The 22,296-nt window shown below is 39.3% G+C and overlaps 1 protein-coding gene across 1 annotated transcript in view; it reads left to right on the top strand.

Moving 5' to 3' along the window:
• LOC149265721 (uncharacterized) overlaps window positions 1-21,912 on the top strand; it is a 31,575-nt gene extending 9,663 nt beyond the window's left edge. Inside the window, exon 2 of the mRNA XM_089429730.1 lies at window positions 21,390-21,912. Coding sequence (XP_089285856.1) covers window positions 21,390-21,481 — 92 coding nt within the window. The 3' untranslated portion in view covers window positions 21,482-21,912. The remainder of the gene's footprint in view (window positions 1-21,389) is intronic.
• Window positions 21,913-22,296: the final 384 nt, after the last annotated feature.

The raw sequence follows: 22,296 nt of genomic DNA, 5'->3' as shown, positions 1-22,296 counted from the left end.
AAAATGATTAAAGAAAAATGATAAAATAAACTGTATGCAGTCACTGGATCTGGGCTTATAGCAAATTCCTTCGTATGAAATCAAGGTCAATAGAGTATTACTTTAAGTTGTTCCTGCTTTATTTTAGATTGTATGTTCTGGCTTCTAGAGAGGTTTGCTATTCTTGTTTGGTATGGCTGGAGATATTGCCGGTTCTCAGAGTCCTCTTTGCTGATACAAACAGTGCATATTTTATTGTCTACTTCATAGATTCTCTTTTGTGATCTCAGCAGAGTCAGAACTCTTGTCTTTTTAATGTTTTAAGTCTTGTTAATTTAAGCATGTGCGTTGTCTACTTCATAGATTCTCCATTGTGATCCCCCAGCAGAGTTGGAACTCTCCTCTTTCTAATGTTGAAAGTCTTGTTAATTTAAGCATGCGCATTTTATTGTGGAAGTAAGCTTATTTAATTATACTCTTAAAACTCTCTGAGAGTCAGTTGTACAATTCTTAACTGAATTCAGTTAGTATCTCCATAAAATGTCCGGCTTATGTATGTCTTTGGTTTGCTGTTATCTTTGTCACATGGTTCGGTTTCGCAACGATTAGGTTCAATTTAAATTCGATTTTTCTGAGAAGATTCAGTTGAGGTTTGCCATTAATTTCGGCTACACACAGACTTTTAAGTTTTAGCATAAAATAATAAGAAATCAACATCAGAATAAGAATCCTGATATCACGAGGCAGAGGCTGTAGATAAACCTGAGCAAACCTGAACTGAAACTGAACATCTTTTTGAGGTTCACCAAATTTCGAACCTCAAGGTTCAACTTTGGCGAACCCTGTGACATTGGCTGTTATTGTTTACCGGTGCACATTTTCTATCGATTTGTGCATGCACATCTTTGCTGTAAAGCATTCACTATGGGTGATTTAAGATTTTATTTCTTCTGCCTTTGTTTCTACATATATCTCTATTTTTCTTTTTAACATTTTCTTCATTCTTCTGTTCTCTTTATGTTTCGTTTCCTTGTCTCAGCTGTTGCTCATATTTGTCTGCTTTGTTGTGGTACTTACACCCATATTAGTAAGAAAAAAATCCACAACCTTCTTTTTTGCATTTCCCTTTGGCAATTTTCAATTTGAGTAGGGTGGTCCTCTTTTATACATCACACAACCTTTATATTGCAGGTACATTTAGATGCTGCAAACTTTGCCAGGAGCAGAATAGTTGCCTATCAGCTTCTTCCTGGACAACGTTGCAATATTTTGTTGACTCAACATCCTTCTGTCAGAAATCATGTTTCTTGAGCTACTCTTCAGTGTCTGATACTTTGTGTTGTAATTAGACACTCGTGTCACCATCCTTCCTTCTTCATATATTTTCTCATACTCTATACTGTCAATTTCTTGTCATAGGTGGATCCCCTATTCACCGTTGCTTCCTTTCAATGCAAGTGATCATATTTACCCTTTGTTTGACCTTCTTGAAATTCTGATGTTCTATGCTGTTACAATCACTTAAATCCAAAACTTCTTTATGCTGCAAAAGAAGTTAAGTAATTGTAGATGGAACATAAACCATATAAACCATCTGCACAATGGAAGACAACCAAGAACTCAATGAGACACAAAGAAGTTAGGTCAATGACCAGGGCAAAACATACAAGGGGAAAACCCAACCAGATTCTTCTTCTATTAGAAATCAATTGTTCAACAGAGATACAAAGTACAATGAGAGAATGAAGAAGTTTGCCCAAATCTGAAGAATATCTCTCCAAACACGGAAACATGGAATCACTTTGGCTCTCCAAGATCTGCTCTTGCTCTTCAAGACTCTCTCTCTCTCTCTATCTCAAGCTTCCTTTAGACTCTCCAGCTCTTCTCAAGTTTGAATTCTTCTTTCACAAGCACAAGTAAGTGTATCAAGTGAGGATGAGAGGCACAAATATATACGAAGAGCAAGGAGGTCGAATTCATGGGGAGTAACTCCTATGCCTTTAGGAGGAGTTACATATGCCAAAATATGAGTGTAACTTATGCCATAAAGGCGAGGAGTGTAACTTATGCATTTAGGAGAGAAGTGTAACTTATGAATTTAAGAGGTGTAAGAGGAATCTTTTTATGACGAGTCATTAAAGTGTGTAAGAGAGTGTAAGAGGTGCGTAAGAGCATTAAAGAGAGAGAGTAACATATGCATTAATTGAGGGGAGTTACATATGACATGATTGAGAGACTTGAATTTCTTTTTAATAATAATAAAATAATGATGATGATATTGATGATTAAGTCGAAATTGAACTATTTGGATTGATTGATGATTAGAAGGGATTTTCCATCAACAATACTTGATTACCAATTGATGCAAGGTGAATTACTATTTTAGAAGTTCTATTTTTAGACTTTCTATTTTTAGAAATTCATCACTGAGCTGCCAATTTTTGACAGACCTCACCTTGCTCATTGTTGCAATCAATCTGATCATCAATTGCAATAAATATTTTTTTGTTGTGGAAATACTTCATATATTACAAATAAAGCAATATATACAAAGAAAACAACATATGTATAAGAGATGAAGACAGACAATCAAACTTTTCTTAGAGCTACTTATGCTGCATAAGAATAAGTAGGGGCTTCGAACTTCTTTGCATCTATAATCTAAAAAAAGCCTTTGGCTAGCAACTGAAAACGTACCTCTTGCTGCCAAGGTTAAAGGAAGGAAGAGACAGAGCAAACACTAATCTCAAAAATATAGTTACAACACAACTTCCAAAGCATAAATGGGGTTGAAGCTCAAAACTCTAATGCAATTCCATAAGCCAGAAAGACAGATAACAACAACTGATTTGATTCCCCAAAAATAGTGCCTGCCAATGGATTTTTCCTTGGAAAATAGAGAGGATTTGGAGCTTAATCTGTTGTCAATATTCCTGTGCAAATTGCAATCCCACATGATAATGTTGAGAGTTTTCTCCTTCCCACACAAAAGGCTACGATTAGCCATAAAACCATTATTGGCAGGCTGAGTCGTTGCTAGACGCCCATTAAAAATAGCAAGCTAGCAAAAAACTCGAAGTTGAAAAGAGATTATGAAGGACCAAACACTGCGTAACCTTTTAATCCATCTTTCTTAGGATTTGTAGATGTACATCTAGGGTTCACGATCACGGATAAAGGTGTCTTCTTATAACGCAAGTTGTATAGTCTTCTAGTATCAAAAAGTGAAAGTCCATCTAGGATTCAAGGTCAGGGATAAATGCATCTTTTTATGAAGCAAGCTATGAAGTTTCCTAGTATTACAAAGCCGAAAAGTCTTACCAAAGGACGACACCCAATCTCGCCATATGGGCCCCTGTAGTTGAATATTCATTTTGAATTGATCCTCCAACTTAATTAGATCCTAAATCTCACATATAGTTCTTTAGTCTATCTGTAATCTAGACTCACAGTCCCATGGATCTTTCCACAAGAAGATACTGTTTCTGCTAAGTTTCAGAGCTTCAAATCTAGGGATTTTATCAACACATTGATAACTCTATTTCCAGCTCTAGATGGATTTGTTTTGCTAGGTCTAACCCATGTCTGTTGCCACATAAGTTCCAACATAGATGCTTGGTGACCACCACCATGTTTCAAAATACTTTTCAGAATAAAGGAACCTCAGATTTTGAAGATATGTGAAGAAGCAATGATATCACACGGACCAAAAGAGCTTCTCACCTTGACCTTAGGTTGTCCCTGTAAGATCCCGTGTCTCAAGAAAACCTTCCATGGAACATTACCATTTAAACATCTAACCTATTTGGTTGTAAGAACTATCCACTGAGATGTATCATGTTATGTATATTAAGCCCACTCCACCATCATTCTTAGGCAGGATACAGATATGCCAAAGAACCATTGGTAAACCTCTTTCTCCTCTATGTTTGGCCTAAAGAAAGGACCTCAAAAGTTTCTCCAATTTAGCAAATTGAGTGCGATAAGTAGCCAACATGAGACATAATAAACATGGGAAGCCTAGATAATTCTAGAGACAACTGTCAAACTTACCAACAAACGGAAGATCTTTATATTGCTAGTACTGAAGCTTCACTCGAAGTCTTTGTATGCACTAATCCCACATATATGTAGTGGAAATACTAGTGCTAAAATGGATCTTGTGATATATAACTCACTCTAAGGTGAATAAACTACCAAGCCCTAGGAATCCAATTTGAAGAATCCTCAAAGCCAATGAGCCACAAGTTGGATTTGTGATCACTCATCATGACACTTGAAGCAGAGCAAAATATATTAAGGCGCTTTCTAACTGAGTTCGTTGATTCCTGATCTCCCCTGACTGAGATAAGGGAGTCATCAACAAAATTGTTATTGACCATCTTAGAACCTCTTTGAAGAGAAATAACCTTAAATCTGCCCTTGAATCTTAACCACTTCAAAAAATATGGCCCAAAGCATCATCAACTATAACATAAAGGTACTTGGGCAATAGGTAGCCTTGCCTAATAAATAATGTAAGATGACACTATCAGAAAGAGAGTCATGAACAAAACCAAAAGATAAGCATGTGAAAAAATAGTATTAAACATATGTACACATTGAGTACCAAGCCCATGACACTGTAACCTTTAGCTAACGATGGTCCAACGTCTTCTATTATGAGCTTTGTTGAAATCAATTTTAAGGAAGATAGAATTCTATTGAGTCTCCCTTTCCCACTCCATAGCCTCTCCCAAACAACAATCATTCTGTCTGTTATCATACCTGTGTCAATAACCCCAAGAAGCATAGTACATGTCAGTAGATAAAATTTTTCAAGATCATCTTCATCATGCAGCTTCCAGATTGTCATTGTAATCCAAATTCCGCAGTCCTGTAGGCCTTCATTGTAAAAATGATTCTAGTATGACTATGAAGCCATGTAAAAACATCTAGGTTGCCTAAGACTTTTTGCTAAAGAGTTCCACTCTAGGGGGTTTTTTACCCTTAGCAAATTATTCGCGTTTCTGTACCCAAATAATTGTCAGAGTTTTTCTCCCACACATACTCCAAAGCTAGAGTGAGACTCGATGGTAGGGTCTTAGGTAAGACCTAGTGTTATCGAGTCTATATATTTTATCATACTAGATCATATATCTTGTGTCGCAGAATTTGGTTGAGTCTAAAAGGTCATGGGTCTATTGTAAATTCCCCTATTAATGGGATGTCTATGTAAAAATATTTTGATGTAAAAAGTGTTGTCAAGGAATATTTTTGGTGGATGATTACTCATAATTAGACATCATTGCCAAAACATTTTTTAGACCCACTTTGAGGGTGGAAAATATGTGTAATCCCCTCTTGAGTCATTTTAATTTATTTTTTGGCAAAAAATGGCAAAATTATTAAGCCAAAAATTAATCAAAAAATAAAATGAGAGAAAATAAAATTCTCTCTGAGTGGAAAAAATTATAAAAATTGATGAGGTCCTTTTTCAAAGTCAAAAAATTAGAAAGGACTCATTTCCAAGGTAGAAAGTTCCAGTCCATAAATTCGTTTGGGCTAAAAAGAAAATATTTTCTCAAAAAAATCAAATTTTTGGGTCAAATTGGTTGATTGAATGCAACATTTACGATACTTCTATTTTTTGAAGATTCTCCATTGGTCCAAAATCACCTAGAAGTCAAATCTTGGTCCATCCGGCCCAAGGAAGTCGAATTATTTTGGAGATCTATGCACCGATTATCAAGGGATCAAATTAATTTGACAAGGATCAAGCCATAGATCAAGGGAAGTAGCCATTATTTCCACTTGGAGGGGTTTGATGCTCTCATTTTCTATATAAGGAAGCTATTATGCTCCTCATGGTATGATGTACTCATCGAAAAAATCTGTAATCGAGCTCTGATTCAAGCTCTGCTGATTGTAATCTTTTTTTTTGGAATAATAAAGCAAGTCTTTGGGGGTTTATTCGTGATGGTGTTCCTCTTTTGCTTCTTGTGGTAATGTTTTATGGATCACGTGCTTAATACTCTGCAGAATAAAATTTTGTAAGCTATTATTTCATTAGCTAGTGGTTGGATTAATTATATTTTGCATTAGTTATTGGATTTAGAGTAGCACAATAAATTTGATTGATCTAGTAGGTATCTTTAGATTTTGAGGATTTATTGTGTGGTCTCTAACCCTATTTATCTAATAATTTGATCTTACGTGTGTAGAGATCTCATTAATTTTTAGATCTTGGGCGTGAGGGGAAGTCTTCGGTTGGACCAGCCAACTCCCAAGACAAGAAACTCAAGAGCCCATTGTGTTAAACTTCCAGGACTTATCTAACGGTTGTTTTGCAAAGATCTTGGCCATGACATTAATAAAAATCCTTACTCTAGTCATTCATCTCCAAATTTAATTGTGCACTAAAGATAGCTTTGCTAATAAGAGTTGGGAATTTTATTTGTGAATATTGTAAATAATTTGTATATTATTTGCTAACCCTTGTATTTTATTTTTCCTTGTGTATATAAGCAATTTGGGGTTTTGGAGTACACCAATCTATCATTGTTGAAGATTGCGGATACACGGTTTGCCTCTTCATTCATCATGTTGAAGAGGTTGAGGGAGGTCAAGACCGCTCTTGGGCCATGGGTATTTCAAATTTTTGGTATTTCTGGAGAAAGACAGATCAAGCAACGTCGAAAAGAGTGAAGGACACAATGTTAGATGATGCTTGGTGGGAGAGGGTAGATCTACTTATTCAGATCATGGGCCCTATCATTTCTTTGCTTCGATTTGCAGATACAGACCAGCCCATCCTAGGAGAGGTTTATGAGGGATGAGTTTCCATTATTGAGTCTGTGAGGAGCATTATTTTACAGAGTGAGTGCCCCGAGTATGAGCCATCATCAGAGGCCTGCTTCACCACCATACGGGATATTCTTGTTAGCAAATGGGACAAGAATTGCACACCTTTACATTGTTTGGCTCACTCATGGAACCCAAAATACTACATCCATGAGTGGTTGAATGGTGGACCTTCCCGTAGATTCCCTCATTTGGATGGTGAAATTTCACAGGGGAGGAAAGATGGACTGAGGTGGATTTTTTAGGATAGAGCATCCCTTGACGAAGTAGAGGATGCCTTTGCTTAGTTTTCCACTGGCATTGGTCGATTTGCAGGATATGATGTGATTAGAGACAGGGGGGCTAAGAAGCCCTATTCTTGGTGGGCAACTCATGGGGCAACAAGCCCTCCTCTACAATAGTTGGCCATGAGGCTCCTCTCTCAAGTGACTTCATCCTTTTGTTGCAAGAGGAATTGGAGCACATATGGGAATTTGTAGTGTCAAGAAGAGAAAACTTGAGCTGTCTAGGGCAGAGACAATGGTGTATGTGCATGCCAACCTTCGTCTTATTTACAGGTAGAGGGATGAGTGGTTGAAGGGAAAGACAAAGATGTGGGATGTCTTTCCTGATGATATGGCTTTGGGCAACAATGTTGAGTTGGCATTGGCCAACTTGGATCTTAATTATCCAGTGCTAGAGCTTGCCACTTTTGATGATGGTGATACTGTAGAGGGGTCATCCTCCACACCAACAGATGCAGAGATGACATTGGATACAGAGGAGGAGGATGCAGCAGAGGAGAGCAGTGGTGACCATGATGATGAGTATAGTGACACTGATTTTGATGACGAGGATAGATGACTCATGAGCTACCTACTGTCTTGAGGCTTGTAGTTGTTTTGTATTTGCTATTTCTATTTGCCATTGGCATTGCTACTACCTATGTAACACATTTTGATTTTGATGACTTAATGAGAAACTACAGTATCTTGTCTTTCTCCTATTAGATCATTGATGAATATATATTATGTCACAATTGTATTTGTATGCATAATGTTACTTTGTAATTTTGTAAAACTTACATCTAGATGAAGATCTATGTTTGAATCAATGAATTTGAATTATGAATGAGAATTTGTGTAAGAAATATCTAATTTTTAATATATATATATATAACGTGTCCTAACGTGTCCTAACATGTCCGGCACTCGAATCCTCGTGTCCTTTGTGTCCCCTTGTCAGGTGACTTAGGAGATCATTGATGCCCTAGGTGACCTATGTAGGCTAGGCCTAGAAAAAGAGGGAGGTGAAAAGAATAAGCGTTGAAAACGATCACCAATTGAGGATTAGTGCCTTGTCCTTTGGGAGAGATGGAGTCAAAGATAATTTATGGTTTGGGAAGAATTCACCCTATCAAGGTGTTAAATTGGCAACTAGGGCCAAACTCCATGTGGGTCGGCTTATTTATGGCAGATGATATTTTTATTGGATCCCTCTCGTCGAGAGGTGTAGGATTGATCCAAAGATCATCCGATTTCGATAAGTATTTATGGAGATATGAATTTATTTTGTTTATGTAATTATTATCAAGCCGACCAGCTCTTATGTAGGCTCTAGAAGCCCAATTGACGTGTCTATTCATCATCCTCGTTGTGGTATAAATAGATGAGGATTTGGAGTCATTAGTACAACACATTCTTGAGGTAATCTCCTCCTCTCCACGTCTTGGGTTTTTGGAGGAGTGAGACATCAAGAATAAGATGCTGGCCTATGATGCCCTAGCTCTAAATCACAGCTATGGAGAAGCCCTAGAAACTGTCATACAATTAAGGAGAAATATCTCATTACAGTCATGTCCAAGAAGAAGCCTACGCTGGTATGGTAGAACATGACAAAGGTTTCTAGCCGTAGTCAAAACGTAAGGCACAGTCCAAGCATAACTCAAGTATCCGCATTGAGTTGAGTAGCTACAGTACTATGAAGGGTAGCCGCAACAATATGATGAAACCCTATACGCTGGTCATGAAGACTCATACGCAGTCTTGGGTGCCACAGTGATCAAGCTGCAATGATGAAGAGGTCATTACGTATGATACAGTCACAGAGGAAGCACAACATTCACGATATATACGACACCTTAATTATGCACAGCATACAGTCACGCAGGAAGTATATACGCACTTCATGATACATCACGCAGGAAATTATGTATATGCCATGCTGTCATAACACAATATATATATATCTATATATATATATATAACATACTCATCTCATATTTCGGAAATGAATAAAAGGCTCCGACGTATAGAGAGGACCTTACCGTTGGAGAAAGAACCATAGAAATATATATACATATATATATATATATATATATATATATATATAGGAACGTAGTTATATATAATATACCACGCAAAGTCAGCCGCAGTGAAGAAAGGAAAACAACGTGGATGTATACACGCTGTCATACCACGCAACCCTAATCTGCTTCGGTCATAACTACAGTGATACGTTGGTTATGAAGAACGCTGGACAGTGATACGTTGGTTATGAAAAACGCTGGACAATGATACGTTGGTTAAGAAGACACGCATAAACGCTGTTCAAAACTAATATGCAGCCTTGATCACACAACAAACCCTATACGACAAACAATGGGACTGCGTGGAGGATGCTTGAACTATAGCTTAGCTGCTTCGCTAGGCTGCAAGCCATAGCAAGCAGCTAAGGCTGATGTGCATATGGCTGTATGATGAAGCATCATGAAGTTATAACAACAGCATGATGGGTAGCAGAAATGCATGAGGACATGGAGCATGGACAACATCATGATGAATGAGATCATAAGCATGGCAGCATGATAAATGAGATCATGAGCAACATGATGAATGAGCAGTGTGATCAATAAGATCATTGACATGAAGGGCAGCATGATGATGGATAAGGTCATGGACATGGGCAGCATGATGATAATCATGGTTAGTGCAGCATGGTGCAATATGCAGTGGTGCAGCAAGTGGACCAAGATGCAGCACAATGATAGGTGAAGGAGTCACCTAGGAGATTCAGTTGAAGCAGAATGTCTTCAACTGATCTCATCGTTATACGAAATGATCTATGCTAGATCTAGATAAGTCAAAGTGTAGACTTCTGTTGTAAATGTACTCTCTCTGTGCTGAACTTTGAAGATAAAAGAAGATTTGGTCAAAGGGTTTCCCCACACATTGTTGGGTTTGTCCCTGGCTCGCGCCATATCTTGTGTCCTCTTGTCTTGGCTTGTCTTCTGCGTTTTATATTTATGTTCTATCTGCTGTTTATCTTAATGCTGATGTGATTGCTCACTGTGAAAATTTAAATAAATTGCTCTAGCATAGAACATACCTAAACTTAACATGGTATCAGAGCTGAGGTGAAGACAATGCCCAAGCAAGAGTGAAAGAGCAATCACCGAAGACAGTTGGGACAAGACAGAAGGATCAATGGGTTCCTCATAATTCACCTAGGGTGAAGTCAAAGCAGAGAATGTTATCAGAATGGCGCAGCGGAAGATTCTGATGGTCCATCTTAAGATCACTTCATTGGGAAGTTCGGATCTAAGGGTGGAAGGAAAGGCGGATGCCTTGTTGAAATAAGTTCGGCCGTCCAAATGGCAGAGACACATCTCTTGATGAAGATAACAATCATTCTTGGGACATCTTCAATGATCAAAAGAATGACTGGTAATGCAGGTCATCAAGGAAATGGTCGACTCTTCCACGGAAGCAAGGAACCCCAAAATCTCTTTCATGTACCTGATCGAACCTGGTGTCCATCTCGGAAATGGAAGTCAAAGGTTACAGGGTGGCACTTATCGATGGAAAGGTACGTGTTTGAAAATAGATCTTTTAAAGATGTTTTTGAGTTCAGGGTTGTATCAAGTTGCAGGAAGTCCACTAGGGACCATGTCCATTGACTCAGCTCCGAAGGTCTGTGAGTCAAATGGTGACTAGGATGCCTGAATTCAAAAAGAAGCATGAAGGTACATGTTTGAAATGTACCGAAGGAAAATATTATAAGGGGACCATTCCCCTCATGCAACAGGTTCACAGGTTTGGAACAACCCAAGGAGTTTGAGAATCATGATCAAGGAATCTCATGTATATAGGTGGAAGAAAGCCCTCTATGGCTTGAAGAAAAACACCTCAAGCATAGTATGAGAGGATTGATAGTTTTCTAATGCAGCTGAGATTCATTAGGAGTGAAACCAATCCAAACCATTACTCGAAGGTTGTGGATGATAAACCTCTTGTACCGGCACCTATGTTTGATAGGTGCAGACCCTCTCATTTATAGGAGACAGAGGGAGTTGGATTCTGAATGTGGGAAGATAAGCTGCAAGCTTGTGACTGCCTCGAGGATCTTAACTTTCAGAAGTTGTATGGTAATGATGTCGGACCAGATTTGGGAAATGCCTCTGAGTTTCATAAACTCATTCGTGTTGATGTTTTTGGAGAACCTCTGTCCGGACATCTGCGTTGCAGTTAGCATGGTGAGCTCATATTTGGTTGAGCCTCACTAGATTGGTGCCAAGAACCTTCTAAGATATCTTCAGGGCACAATCTCTCATGAATTGAGATACACTGCCGGAAATATGAAACCACATGATTATTCGAATGATGAGTGGGCAGGCAGTATGGAGGATCACTAGAGCACTTCTCAGTGCTGTTTCTCTTTGCAATTTGCCTCGATATCCTGGATGAGTAGGAAGCAGAAGTCAGTGACTCTGAGCACCACCAAGGCAGAATACATTGCTGATAGTATGGCCTTCTGTGAGGCAGTCTGGTTGTTGAAGCTCTTCAGTGAGCTGTTTGTACACATGATGAATACCACTGTGATTCTCTATGACAACTAGAGGTGGGATTCGATTATTGAGGAATCTCGTATTCGACAATTGCTCCAGCAGGTAGACATCAAATATTGCCTTATCTGGGATATGGTAAGTCGATGATCAAGGAGGCTCCATCGAATTGAGATGATGTACAGGACAGAGCTCCGAGGAAAGATCAAATTTGTGATTTTCCCGAACGACTTGGAGTCATCGAGAGACGTTTGTAAAAGGGTCCTGCATGTTGCATACATTGAGCTCTGGGAGCTCTGGGGGGCTTGCAGTTCTACTGTAGCAACATACGACCACAGGGTGACTCACCCTCCCCTGGTGGTGCGCACTGGAACAAGATGATTCGCTCTCTTGTGGGACAAGATGATTCGCTCTCTTGTGTAGCAGGATGATTAGTTCTCCCGTGAGGCCTGGATTGATGTGTTCTCCATGGCGATTGTAGCAGGATTGATGTTTTCTTCTGTGAGGACAGGATTGATTAAGTTCTCCTGTCGAGGCATCCTACCCATGCAGTCTGGGACTCATGGGAAGTACCTCTCATCTGATCAATGAGCAGGGAAATGAAGTTAGGGACCATAGTAGTACTGATGGACGCATCGTTGTATCTACCGTACTCCCTACGCTAGGATGACCTCCATTGATCTGGGATCAATGATACTGGTCTGGGACCAGTGGTAGGAGTTGTACATACTATGACGTTGACTTCGGGTCGGCTGAGACTGGTCTGGGACCAGTGGTACATACTCCGAGACTGACTTCGTGTCAGTGCAGGACTGGTCTGGGACCAGTGAGAGTCGTACATACTATGATGCTGGCTTCGGGTCGGTTGTGACTGGTCTGGGACCAGTAGTACACTCTATGAACCTGCGATACTGGTCTGGGACTAGTGGTAGGAGTTGTACATACTATGACGCTGACTTCGGGTTGGCTGAGACTGGTCTGGGACCAGTGGTGCATACTCCGAGATTGACTTTGTGTCAGTACAGGACTGGTCTGGGACTAGTGAGAGTCGTACATACTATGACGCTGACTTCAGGTCGGTTGAGACTGGTCTGGGATTAGTAGTACACTCTCCGAGCCTGCGATACTGGTTTGGGACCAGTGGTAGGAGTTGTACATACTATGACGCTGACTTCGGGTCGGCTGAGACTGGTCTGGGACTAGTGGTACATACTTCGAGACTGACTTCGTGTCAGTGCAGTACTAGTCTAGGACTAGTGAGAGTGGTACATTCTATGACGCTGACTTCGGGTCCGCTGAGACTGGTCTGGGACCAGTAGTACACTCTCTGAAACTGCGATACTGGTCTGGGACTAGTAGTAGGAGTGGTACCTACTATGACACTGACTTTGGGTCGGTTGAGACTGGTCTGGGACCAGTGGTACGCACTCTGAGTCTGACTTCGGGTCAGTGGAGAATGGTATGAGACATTCTCGATCAATTCTTCTTCTTCATGGTTCAGCAGAGCTGAGCAGAGCAAAGCCAACAGAGCTGAGCAAAGCTAGCAGAGCTGAGCAAGAGTTGAGCATAGCTGAGCAGAGCTGAAGAGAGCTGAGCAAGAGCTGAGCAGAACAGTGCAGGGCACTGATGGCAGAGACAGTCGAACATAGGGATTAACGGATGGAGTTCTCCCTAGTTGAGAGGGAGTGTTAAATTGGCAACTAGGGCCAAACTCCATGTGGGTCGGCTTATTTTGTAGAAATTTCTGTTTTCCCACCCCGGTTTTCAGTTTCTCCTTATTTCTCCCATGTAGTTAAATGCCCATTCCCATAACCATACATTTAACAGACTGAAAAAAATAAATATTGCTGAAAACACAAATTCTGGAAATTTTTCAGAATGCTGGAAACTGCAGAATTAAAAATCAGCAATCAAAAACAGCCATTAAAACACATTAAAACACTGATATTTTTGGTCAACTTGACCCTGGAAAAACCCCCTACAACTCTTGGGGAAAACCAGTTTGAGAGCTCTTCTTTATTTCTGAAAATTGCCTTTTTACAGTGAGAATTATTCAGCAAAAAATCAGCAAGCAAATTTACAACTTATCTCCTTTCCCGTGCCTCACAGCAATCTGGAAATTACAGCAAACAGGACAGCAATAAATGCTGTACGACCTCCGTTTTGTGTGCAGAAAAATTAGCAAACTGCTCGATTTTTGTGCAAAAATCTGCCTTTCACTATGTGCTGAATCAGCTGTACAAATCTGCTCAACTGCTGCCTTGGAATGTGTGCCAAGCTGCTGTCTCCTTCTCCTCCCTGCTCAGAAATCTCTCTTGCTCTCTTGCTCTCCTTCTCCCAATCTGCTCATGAAAGAATGAATGACCTTTTCCTCCTTTAATATAACTCCAAGTGACTTTTGGGTGATCCAAGTGACTTTTGGGTGATCTCTAAATCCAATGGCTGAAATAGATTTAGATCAATGGCTGAGATTAAATGCTCATTTAAATCTCACTTTCTATTTTTTAATTCACCCCACTTTAATAAAGACCCACTTAGTCATTTATTTCCAAAGTCACTTTTCCTTTCTAATTTTTCATTGACTTTATAAAAGTTACTTTAAAATTAGACTTAGTAACTTTATCACTTAAAGTCACTTTTAAATTAGATTTAACTTTATAAAATTATAAAGTCACTTTAGGAGAAAAATTAAATTCTTTTGGACACTTTTCCTTAGGCCAAAGATCAAAGCCTAAGGGAACCACCTGTCCTCCGGTACCAAATTTCAACATATTTATGGCAACTGATATTTTTATTGGATCCCTCTCGTCGAGAGGTGTAGGATTGATCCAAAGATCATTCGATTCCGATAAGTATTTATGGAGATATGAATTTATTTTGTTTATGTAATTATTATCAAGCTTACCAGCTCTTATGTAGGCTCTAGAAGCCCAACCGACGTGTCTATTCATCATCCTCATTGTGGTATAAATAGATGAGGATTTGGAGTCATTAGTACAACACATTCTTGAGGTAATCTCCTCCTCTCCACGTCTTGGGTTTTTGGAGAAGGAGTGAGACATCAAGAATAAGATGCTGGCCTATGATGCCCTAGCTCGAAATCACAGCTATGGAGCAGCCCTAGAAACTGTCATACAATTAAGGAGAAATATCTCATTACAGTCATGTCCAAGAAGAAGCCTACGCTGGTATGGTAGAACATGACAAAGGTTTCTAGCCGCAGTCAAAACGTAAGGCACAGTCCAAGCATAACTCGAGTATCCGCATTGAGTTGAGTAGCTACAGTACTATGAAGGGTAGCCGCAGCAATATGATGAAACCCTATACGCTGGTCATGAAGACTCATACGCAGTCTTGGGTGCCACAGTGATCAAGCTGCAATGATGAAGAGGTCATTACGTATGATACAGTCATAGAGGAAGCACAACATTCACGATATATACGACACCTTAATTATGCACAACATACAGTCATGCAGGAAGTATATACGCACTTCATGATACATCACGCAGGAAATTATGTATATGCCATGCTGTCATAACACAATATATATATATATATATATATATATATATATATATATTGGAACGCAGTTATATATAATATACCACACAAAGTCAGCCGCAGTGAAGAAAGGAAAACAGCGTGGATGTATGCACGCTGTCATACCTCGCAGCCCTAATCTGCTTCGGTCATAACTACAGTGATACGTTGGTTATGAAGAACGCTGGACAATGATACGTTGGTTATGAAAAACGCTGGACAATGATACGCTGGTTAAGAAGACACTATAAATGTTGGTTAAGAAGACACGCATAAACGCTGTTCAAAACTAATACGCAGCCTTGATCACACAACAAACCCTATACGACAAACAATGGGACTGCGTGGAGGATTCTGGAACTATATCTTAGCTGCTTCGCTAGGCTGCAAGCCATAGCAAGCAGCTAAGGCTAATATGCATATGGCTGTATGATGAAGCACCATGAAGTTATAACAGCAGCATGATGGGTAGCAGAAATGCATGAGGACATGGAGCATGGACAACATCATGATGAATGAGATCATAAGCATGGCAGCATGATAAATGAGATCATGAGCAGCATGATGAATGAGCAGTGTGATCAATAAGATCATTGACATGAAGGGCAGCATGATGATGGATAAGGTCATGGACATGGGCAGCATGATGATAATCATGATTAGTGCAGCATGGTGCAATATGCAGTGGTGCAGCAAGTGGACCAAGATGCAACACAATGATAGGTGAAGGAGTCACCTAGGAGATTCAGTTGAAGCAGAATGTCTTCAACTGATCTCATCGTTATATAAAATGATCTATGCTAGATCTAGATAAGTCAAAGTGTAGACTTCTGTTGTAAATGTACTCTCTCTATGTGCTGAACTTTGAAGATAAAAGAAGATTTGATCAAAGGGTTTCCCCACACATTGTGGGGTTTGTCCCTGGCTCGCGCCATATCTTGTGTCCTCTTGTCTTGGCTTGTCTTCTGCGTTTTATATTTATGTTCTATCTGCAGTTTATCTTAATGCTAATGTGATTGCTCACTGTGAAATTTTAAATAAATTGCTCTAGCATAGAACATACCTAAACTTAACACAAGGAGGCTTTCAACAACTTCACATAGCATTTAAAGCATGAGAACAACTATTGCAAGGACTTTATACTTCAGTTTGCAATAAATGACGACTTATCGAGGTTTATTTAACATAAATTATCTCTAGGAACATTCACCCATTCATACATGGCCCATGACATGATGCAATGCTATAAAAGATCAAATTTCCACAATTTCGCATGAGAAAAGCAGTAAATTTCAACCTAGTATAGCGAAAATCCCAGCAACATGCATGTGCCAAAAGTAAATAACAAGAATAGCATTTAAAGAGCACTTATATGTAAGAAATAGTATATCCAATCATCAACATATGTTAATAATGAGGCTCCAAGACAAAATGAAAGAGATCCAAACATCAAAATTCATCCATTCATCCAAACTCGTCCTCCAAGAAGGATGGTGAAAATCTCACTAGAGAAGATAACCCAATCCCAGTGATGATGATCTAAATGAATCATCTCACTTCTATTTATACACTAATGAATTCGATTTAGCTAAATTGGCTTAATTGAGCCCCTAAAATAAAATAATGTGCATAATAACAATACTTTTGCTGATAAGCCCACCAAATAGCTCAATAACATAAGAATAAGCCTCTCAGGAGGGTCTACTGATCAATAGAGTGAGTCGTTGGGCCTTTACGGAGGCCTAATGAAGTCCAAGGGGTGACATGATGTAGAAATGGACTCCAAACACAGTGGACAAGGGGTTGGCCCCTTGTTTTCCAAGCAAGAACCTGTGGTGCTCCCAAGTAGGTGTGGGGGCACAAGGACATCCTCATGGGTCTCCAAGTGGATCGAAAATGTCTGTAGACCATCTGTAAGGGCTAGGATGGTGATGTAAGCCCTCCCTCTACAACGGGAGACATCCTCTAGATCTTGGAACATTTGCCAAGTGTATGGTGCAAGTGTAGAGCCGGCTAGGCAATGGTGAATCGGGTGCATTATCCTCATCCAAAAGGTGGAACATGAGCAATCAATGATCAGTGCTGGGGATCCATGAAGTAATCTTTGCTAGGACCCATATAGGGAGACCAAGCCCCAAATGAAGACCCACCTGCAATCCTGCATAAGATCCAATGCGTCCCCTTTCCCTCCAATACAACAATTCATTAGAATAATCAAGTAATAGAGCTTACAAGTCACGGGATCAATGGGGCACTTCATGGTGGCATGCCCTTCCATAGTGGGCTTTGGCGTGTACAAGTGTCTCCAAGCTTAATAGGGGGTTAACCAAGGACCCTATTAAGTGGTTTCAACCTCTAAAGGGGGTGACATGTCCATGGTACATCCTTTAAGTGGTAGGTGGAAAATGATATAATAATGGAATGGAGTGGGAATTGGGGGAATCATCCATACTTCATGTTACGATGCAAGGGTAGCTTGAATAAGGGAAGCCCACTCTTGGGTATATGAGTGTAGGAGGGAGAAAATCATGGTACATGAGTTACCTTGACCTTTGTTTTTCCACCCTTCTTCATATGCCTTTTGCCTTTGATTGTTTTTTCTTCATAATTGCTCAAGGCTCTAGGGGATGGAGAGGATGATGTCTAAAATGTAGTAGTGGATACCCCCTTGAGGTGGGACGGTTCATCGCACACCAAGGGTTGGCACAATCATGGGTTCCTAAATGTTGGAGAAAGCTCATGAGGGCTCATAGGAACCAAAGTGATGGCCATGGATAAGGGGTAAAGCTCATGTTTGGCTTTTGCCCACGTGCTAAATTTGTGTGTCCCAACCATCTTTTGCATTTTGTGGTACATTTCCTATTGAGAGCGGCCAAATTATGTTTTTTTAATTTTCTTTTTAGCTGCATCAACCTCCGGGGCATCATTCCAGGCTCGACACAAGGTGTGGACAAGGGGAGGGAGAGGCTAATCCTATGTGGACCCAGATGGGAAAGGAGATGAATAGGGCTAAAATGAGTGGAAGGGGAGTGATGTAGGTGGTATCGAGAAGCAGGACCACACAACCAAAATCGGGATTTCCCATGTAGTGCCAGCCGTAAAGCTAATGGCCAACAAAGGAGATCCCACGGGACTAGGATACAAGGGTATTCACAAAATAGGGCAATGGAGACAAGAATACAAATAACCTGCTCTTTCCGCCAAATCCCCCCACCAATCCATGCCTAAAATTGCCCATGACAAGTAAGAAAAAATATTCAACTATACCAATGAAAAGCCATACCTTTGGGGTCGAGAGGCCCACCTTCAAACATACATTCATAACAGATGGGCGAGGGACCACATGGCTTAGTTGGTGGAGAAAATGGCACATCGAGTTATCTGGGGGTTGTAATGGGCCGCTGGTTGCCGACTGAGGAACATCTAGGAGAAAAATATTTTTTCCCATATACACTACCCAGAGATGGTGGGTAACAAAACCCATGCCTCAAGAATAACAATAAAAAATTTATTTTTCTGTTTTCATTAAATACATAAAATCATGATTACATGTCATTATGAAGACTGAACCTAGTTACATATTTCAACATAGCTAAAGACAAAGGGGAGATGGAATTCCATTATTGCAAGAAAATGTGTCACCCAACCTAGAACTATACATTTTGAGTCAATGATGTTCTCAAGGGAATGCTGAAGGACAAACCACATGTAACATTGTTGAAGATTCACTGGATGTTGACAGTGGTAATGACCTTATTGAATAAATGACGCTTTTCACATCTTAAGACGCTTACACTTCGAAGGAAGGAAGATATCTAATGTGGATAAGGCTCAACAAGGATGGTCGCCTAGATAGTTCGATAGCTTGTGGATTTTGGGAATTACACCCTTGCAAGGGTCACGAAATAGCTAGATGGAGCATTGTGGATTGGGCTCAACATGGATGGTTGCCCAATAATATTGGAGATTCTTAATTCATGGGTTTGGGGAGGTGGAATCCAAGAGCTCGGGAATTTGACTTGGGAGCTTCACCTTTACTGAGGGCTGCGAAGCAACTTGATGGAGCTCTACTTGTTCCAAGAATTGCTTTCAAAGAAACAGCGTTTGAAGAATGTTTGGTTCTATTTACTTATGATATTTTGATTTTAGTCAATATTTGTTTGATTTCATTAAGTTTTGTTTCCAATATTGTAAGCCATAAGAAAGGGTGTTAGAATATAAGGCTTACCTTTGTAATAAAGCCACCTTAGGAAATTACCCTAAAAGATAGGCTTTTAGGTTATTATTAGTTTTTTAGGGTTTTGAATAAGTATCTTGTCTTTTGATCCTATGTAAGAGAAGTGAATCCCATCATACTTATGGCTCCAGTTATTCACAATATCAAAGTGTGTGTTGGGTTTGTTCTTCCTTATGTTATTTTATGTGCTTCAATCCTATTTAGGTTTTTGTTATTGAGTGGGGTCCAGTGCATATTGTAGTATCAGGAAGCATGCACATCATACACTGTGCTAGGCAAAGACCAGAATGCTCCATAATAGTTCCAACAGGGAATGGAAATGGAAATTGAAATAGATGATGCCCCTAGAGTGTTCCGTTGAATGCATTAGTTAGAGGATCTAGGTCCTGACCACACTAGAAGGGGGAGTCATGAATCACTGCATGGTAATCATGGATGACAATCTCTTTCCTTTCTTTCCTGGCTACAAAGCTCTATTTCTGAGCTTGTTTGAACTCATTTAGCTAGGACCTCAACTAAGATCAGCATCCAAGTAAATCTTGTATTAGAGAGAAACATTGTCTCTAAGCTCGAAGGGCTTGAAGACAGTCTGCTGGTGATTGAAACTGAAGGAACAGAGTCACTTGGGCCTTGGCCCAAGCTTGCTGGATGTTGAGGCCATGGTATCGTGAGGGAAAACAAGGCTTTCCTGTAAAGGATCAGACGAGAAGGACAGCCTGGACCCAAGAGTGGTAACTCTAGTGCTGAACATCAATCTCTTGCTTGAATATTTTTTGTTGGGTTCTCATTTCTTCCGTGCAAGTTTTCAATGTCAGAGATTTTTGATTGCTGTGAGCTGGCTCCATCCAGAGGGCACTGCAGGGAAATGTTGTCCTGATTTTTCATTTATGTGACAAGCTGTTTGAGACTCTGATTTTCGAATTCCACTTCAACTATACGACAAGCATTTATAGGTAGCAAGACACTTACAGTCAGTTAGGGTCTCTTTCTTCCAATTTTCACTTATAGGTTGAGTGGTAACAAATGCCTTTTCGTTTTCTTGATTGTGTGTGAGACCCTGAGCTGGGTTGGCTATCTGGGGTTTGTCTTGCCACTGCTTGGGGTGAAGTGTCATCTGTCTGATGTTCATTGTCTTCATCTTGGTCAATTAACATTGAACATCATATGTATGTTGACTCTCTTCATTTTGGTTGATTGATGTTGAGCTTGGTTGGGTTGTGTCCAACATAAATTCATTCTGACATATAGGCTCCGACCCTTGCTCTGATAATTCCTCCCTTTGGTGAGCAGTGAACTCCATTGTTGAATCTTGGTACAGTTGTGGGAATTCTGTTTACATTTGTTCAACTTTGTACCACTTAGCCTAGTGAGAATATTATCTAAGTAAATGCCCATGTCTACTTATTCCCATGGACCTATATGCATATGCCATAGAGACACATGGAAAATACCTTCTTTAGTAGTAAATTTTTTTACAATCATTATATTTTCACTATGAATTTAATAAAATTGTAAATTATTTCAGTTTCGCAATTTCACCATGTTATTTCCAGTTTTCAAGGTGCGCATGTTAAAGACAGGACACTGCTAGTATATAATATATTGTGATAACACTTTGATAGTATCAAGTAGCTGTTTATTATAATCTTTTACGTTCTTTCAAACATCATTCAATGTGGGACATTTATGACGTGTGGGACATAGTTTAAGTAATCGCCCTGATTCATGCTTTTTGTTATCTTTAATACTAGTTCATAGTTTTACTATATAATTTCAAGGCAGTCATTTGGATCACTTCAAAAGGCCTTTAACTGCACCTCTTCAATGAAAATTTCATAACTATACTAGTTTATAGCCCTGCTTTCAATCTATTGCTGTTTTTTCTTTGTTAATTTTGTTTCTGATGGGATAGTAAGACATGAATCTCGGAGTTCATCTAAGTTGGTTGATTCTTGCTTCTGCCAGGCAAGAAACATCAATCACATCAAGATTACATGGACAAAGCTGAAAAGGCTCGAAGAGAAAGACTTTCGACAAGCTCTTCTACAACAAACTGAAATGCATCATGCTATTTTGTTTTCATTTGCATGATATCTACATTGTCCAACAATAAACATTTCATAATAATTAAGAATGTAGATTTTCACAATTCATCATAGAACTGGTAGAATTTTTTATTTAGCCTATATTTTTGTTTTGAAATGTTCCTAACATTTTGAGTGGACATTGCACCCATCATAAAAGGATCAGATAGAAGCTAAACTATAATCAAGAAGAGTAGACACCAATCAACTGTCTCATAATGCACATTTTGGTTCATTTTAGATTTTTTCAATATTTGAATTGTAATTTCTTAAGATGAATTCGTGGCAGAGGCTAAGAAACATCTACTTGCCATATAATTTTGTTTCCTTAGTTGTTGCTACCATACTGATGGCAAAAGTGAATACATACGAACGAGAGATTGGTATGCTCTCCTGAGAAACTACCCCATATAAAGTAGGATAATAGTTTTTTTAATTGAGTTATATATGTCTATGCACTCCCACAATTGTCTGTTTTGAATGTACTTTCCTTTTTTACATCAGTAGGATACCAGTTTATTCTGTTGATTTATGTTTATGCCTTCCTACAATTGTCTGTTTTTGAACATGCACTTGCCTTTTATTATATTTGTTTATTCCTAGTCCATTCTATAGATGTATTTTTCAGTTTTGTGGTAATTTTTAGCAGGGAAACATACTCTCTCTAAGTGAAAATCAATATAGCTTGATACTTCTTAATGTTTACTATTATAGTAATTTAAATGTTTTATGCTTGTACTATTAAATATTAATAATTATTAACATTTAATACCACTTATGCCTAGCCT

The sequence above is a fragment of the Pinus tabuliformis genome, chromosome 6, assembly GCF_031772625.1.
Source record: "Pinus tabuliformis cultivar Carrire ecotype Pingquan chromosome 6, CPIR1, whole genome shotgun sequence".
Classification (NCBI taxonomy): domain Eukaryota; kingdom Viridiplantae; phylum Streptophyta; class Pinopsida; order Pinales; family Pinaceae; genus Pinus; species Pinus tabuliformis.
The sequence above is the reverse complement of the archived record's forward strand: the minus strand, read 5'-3'. Positions and strand labels throughout refer to the sequence as shown.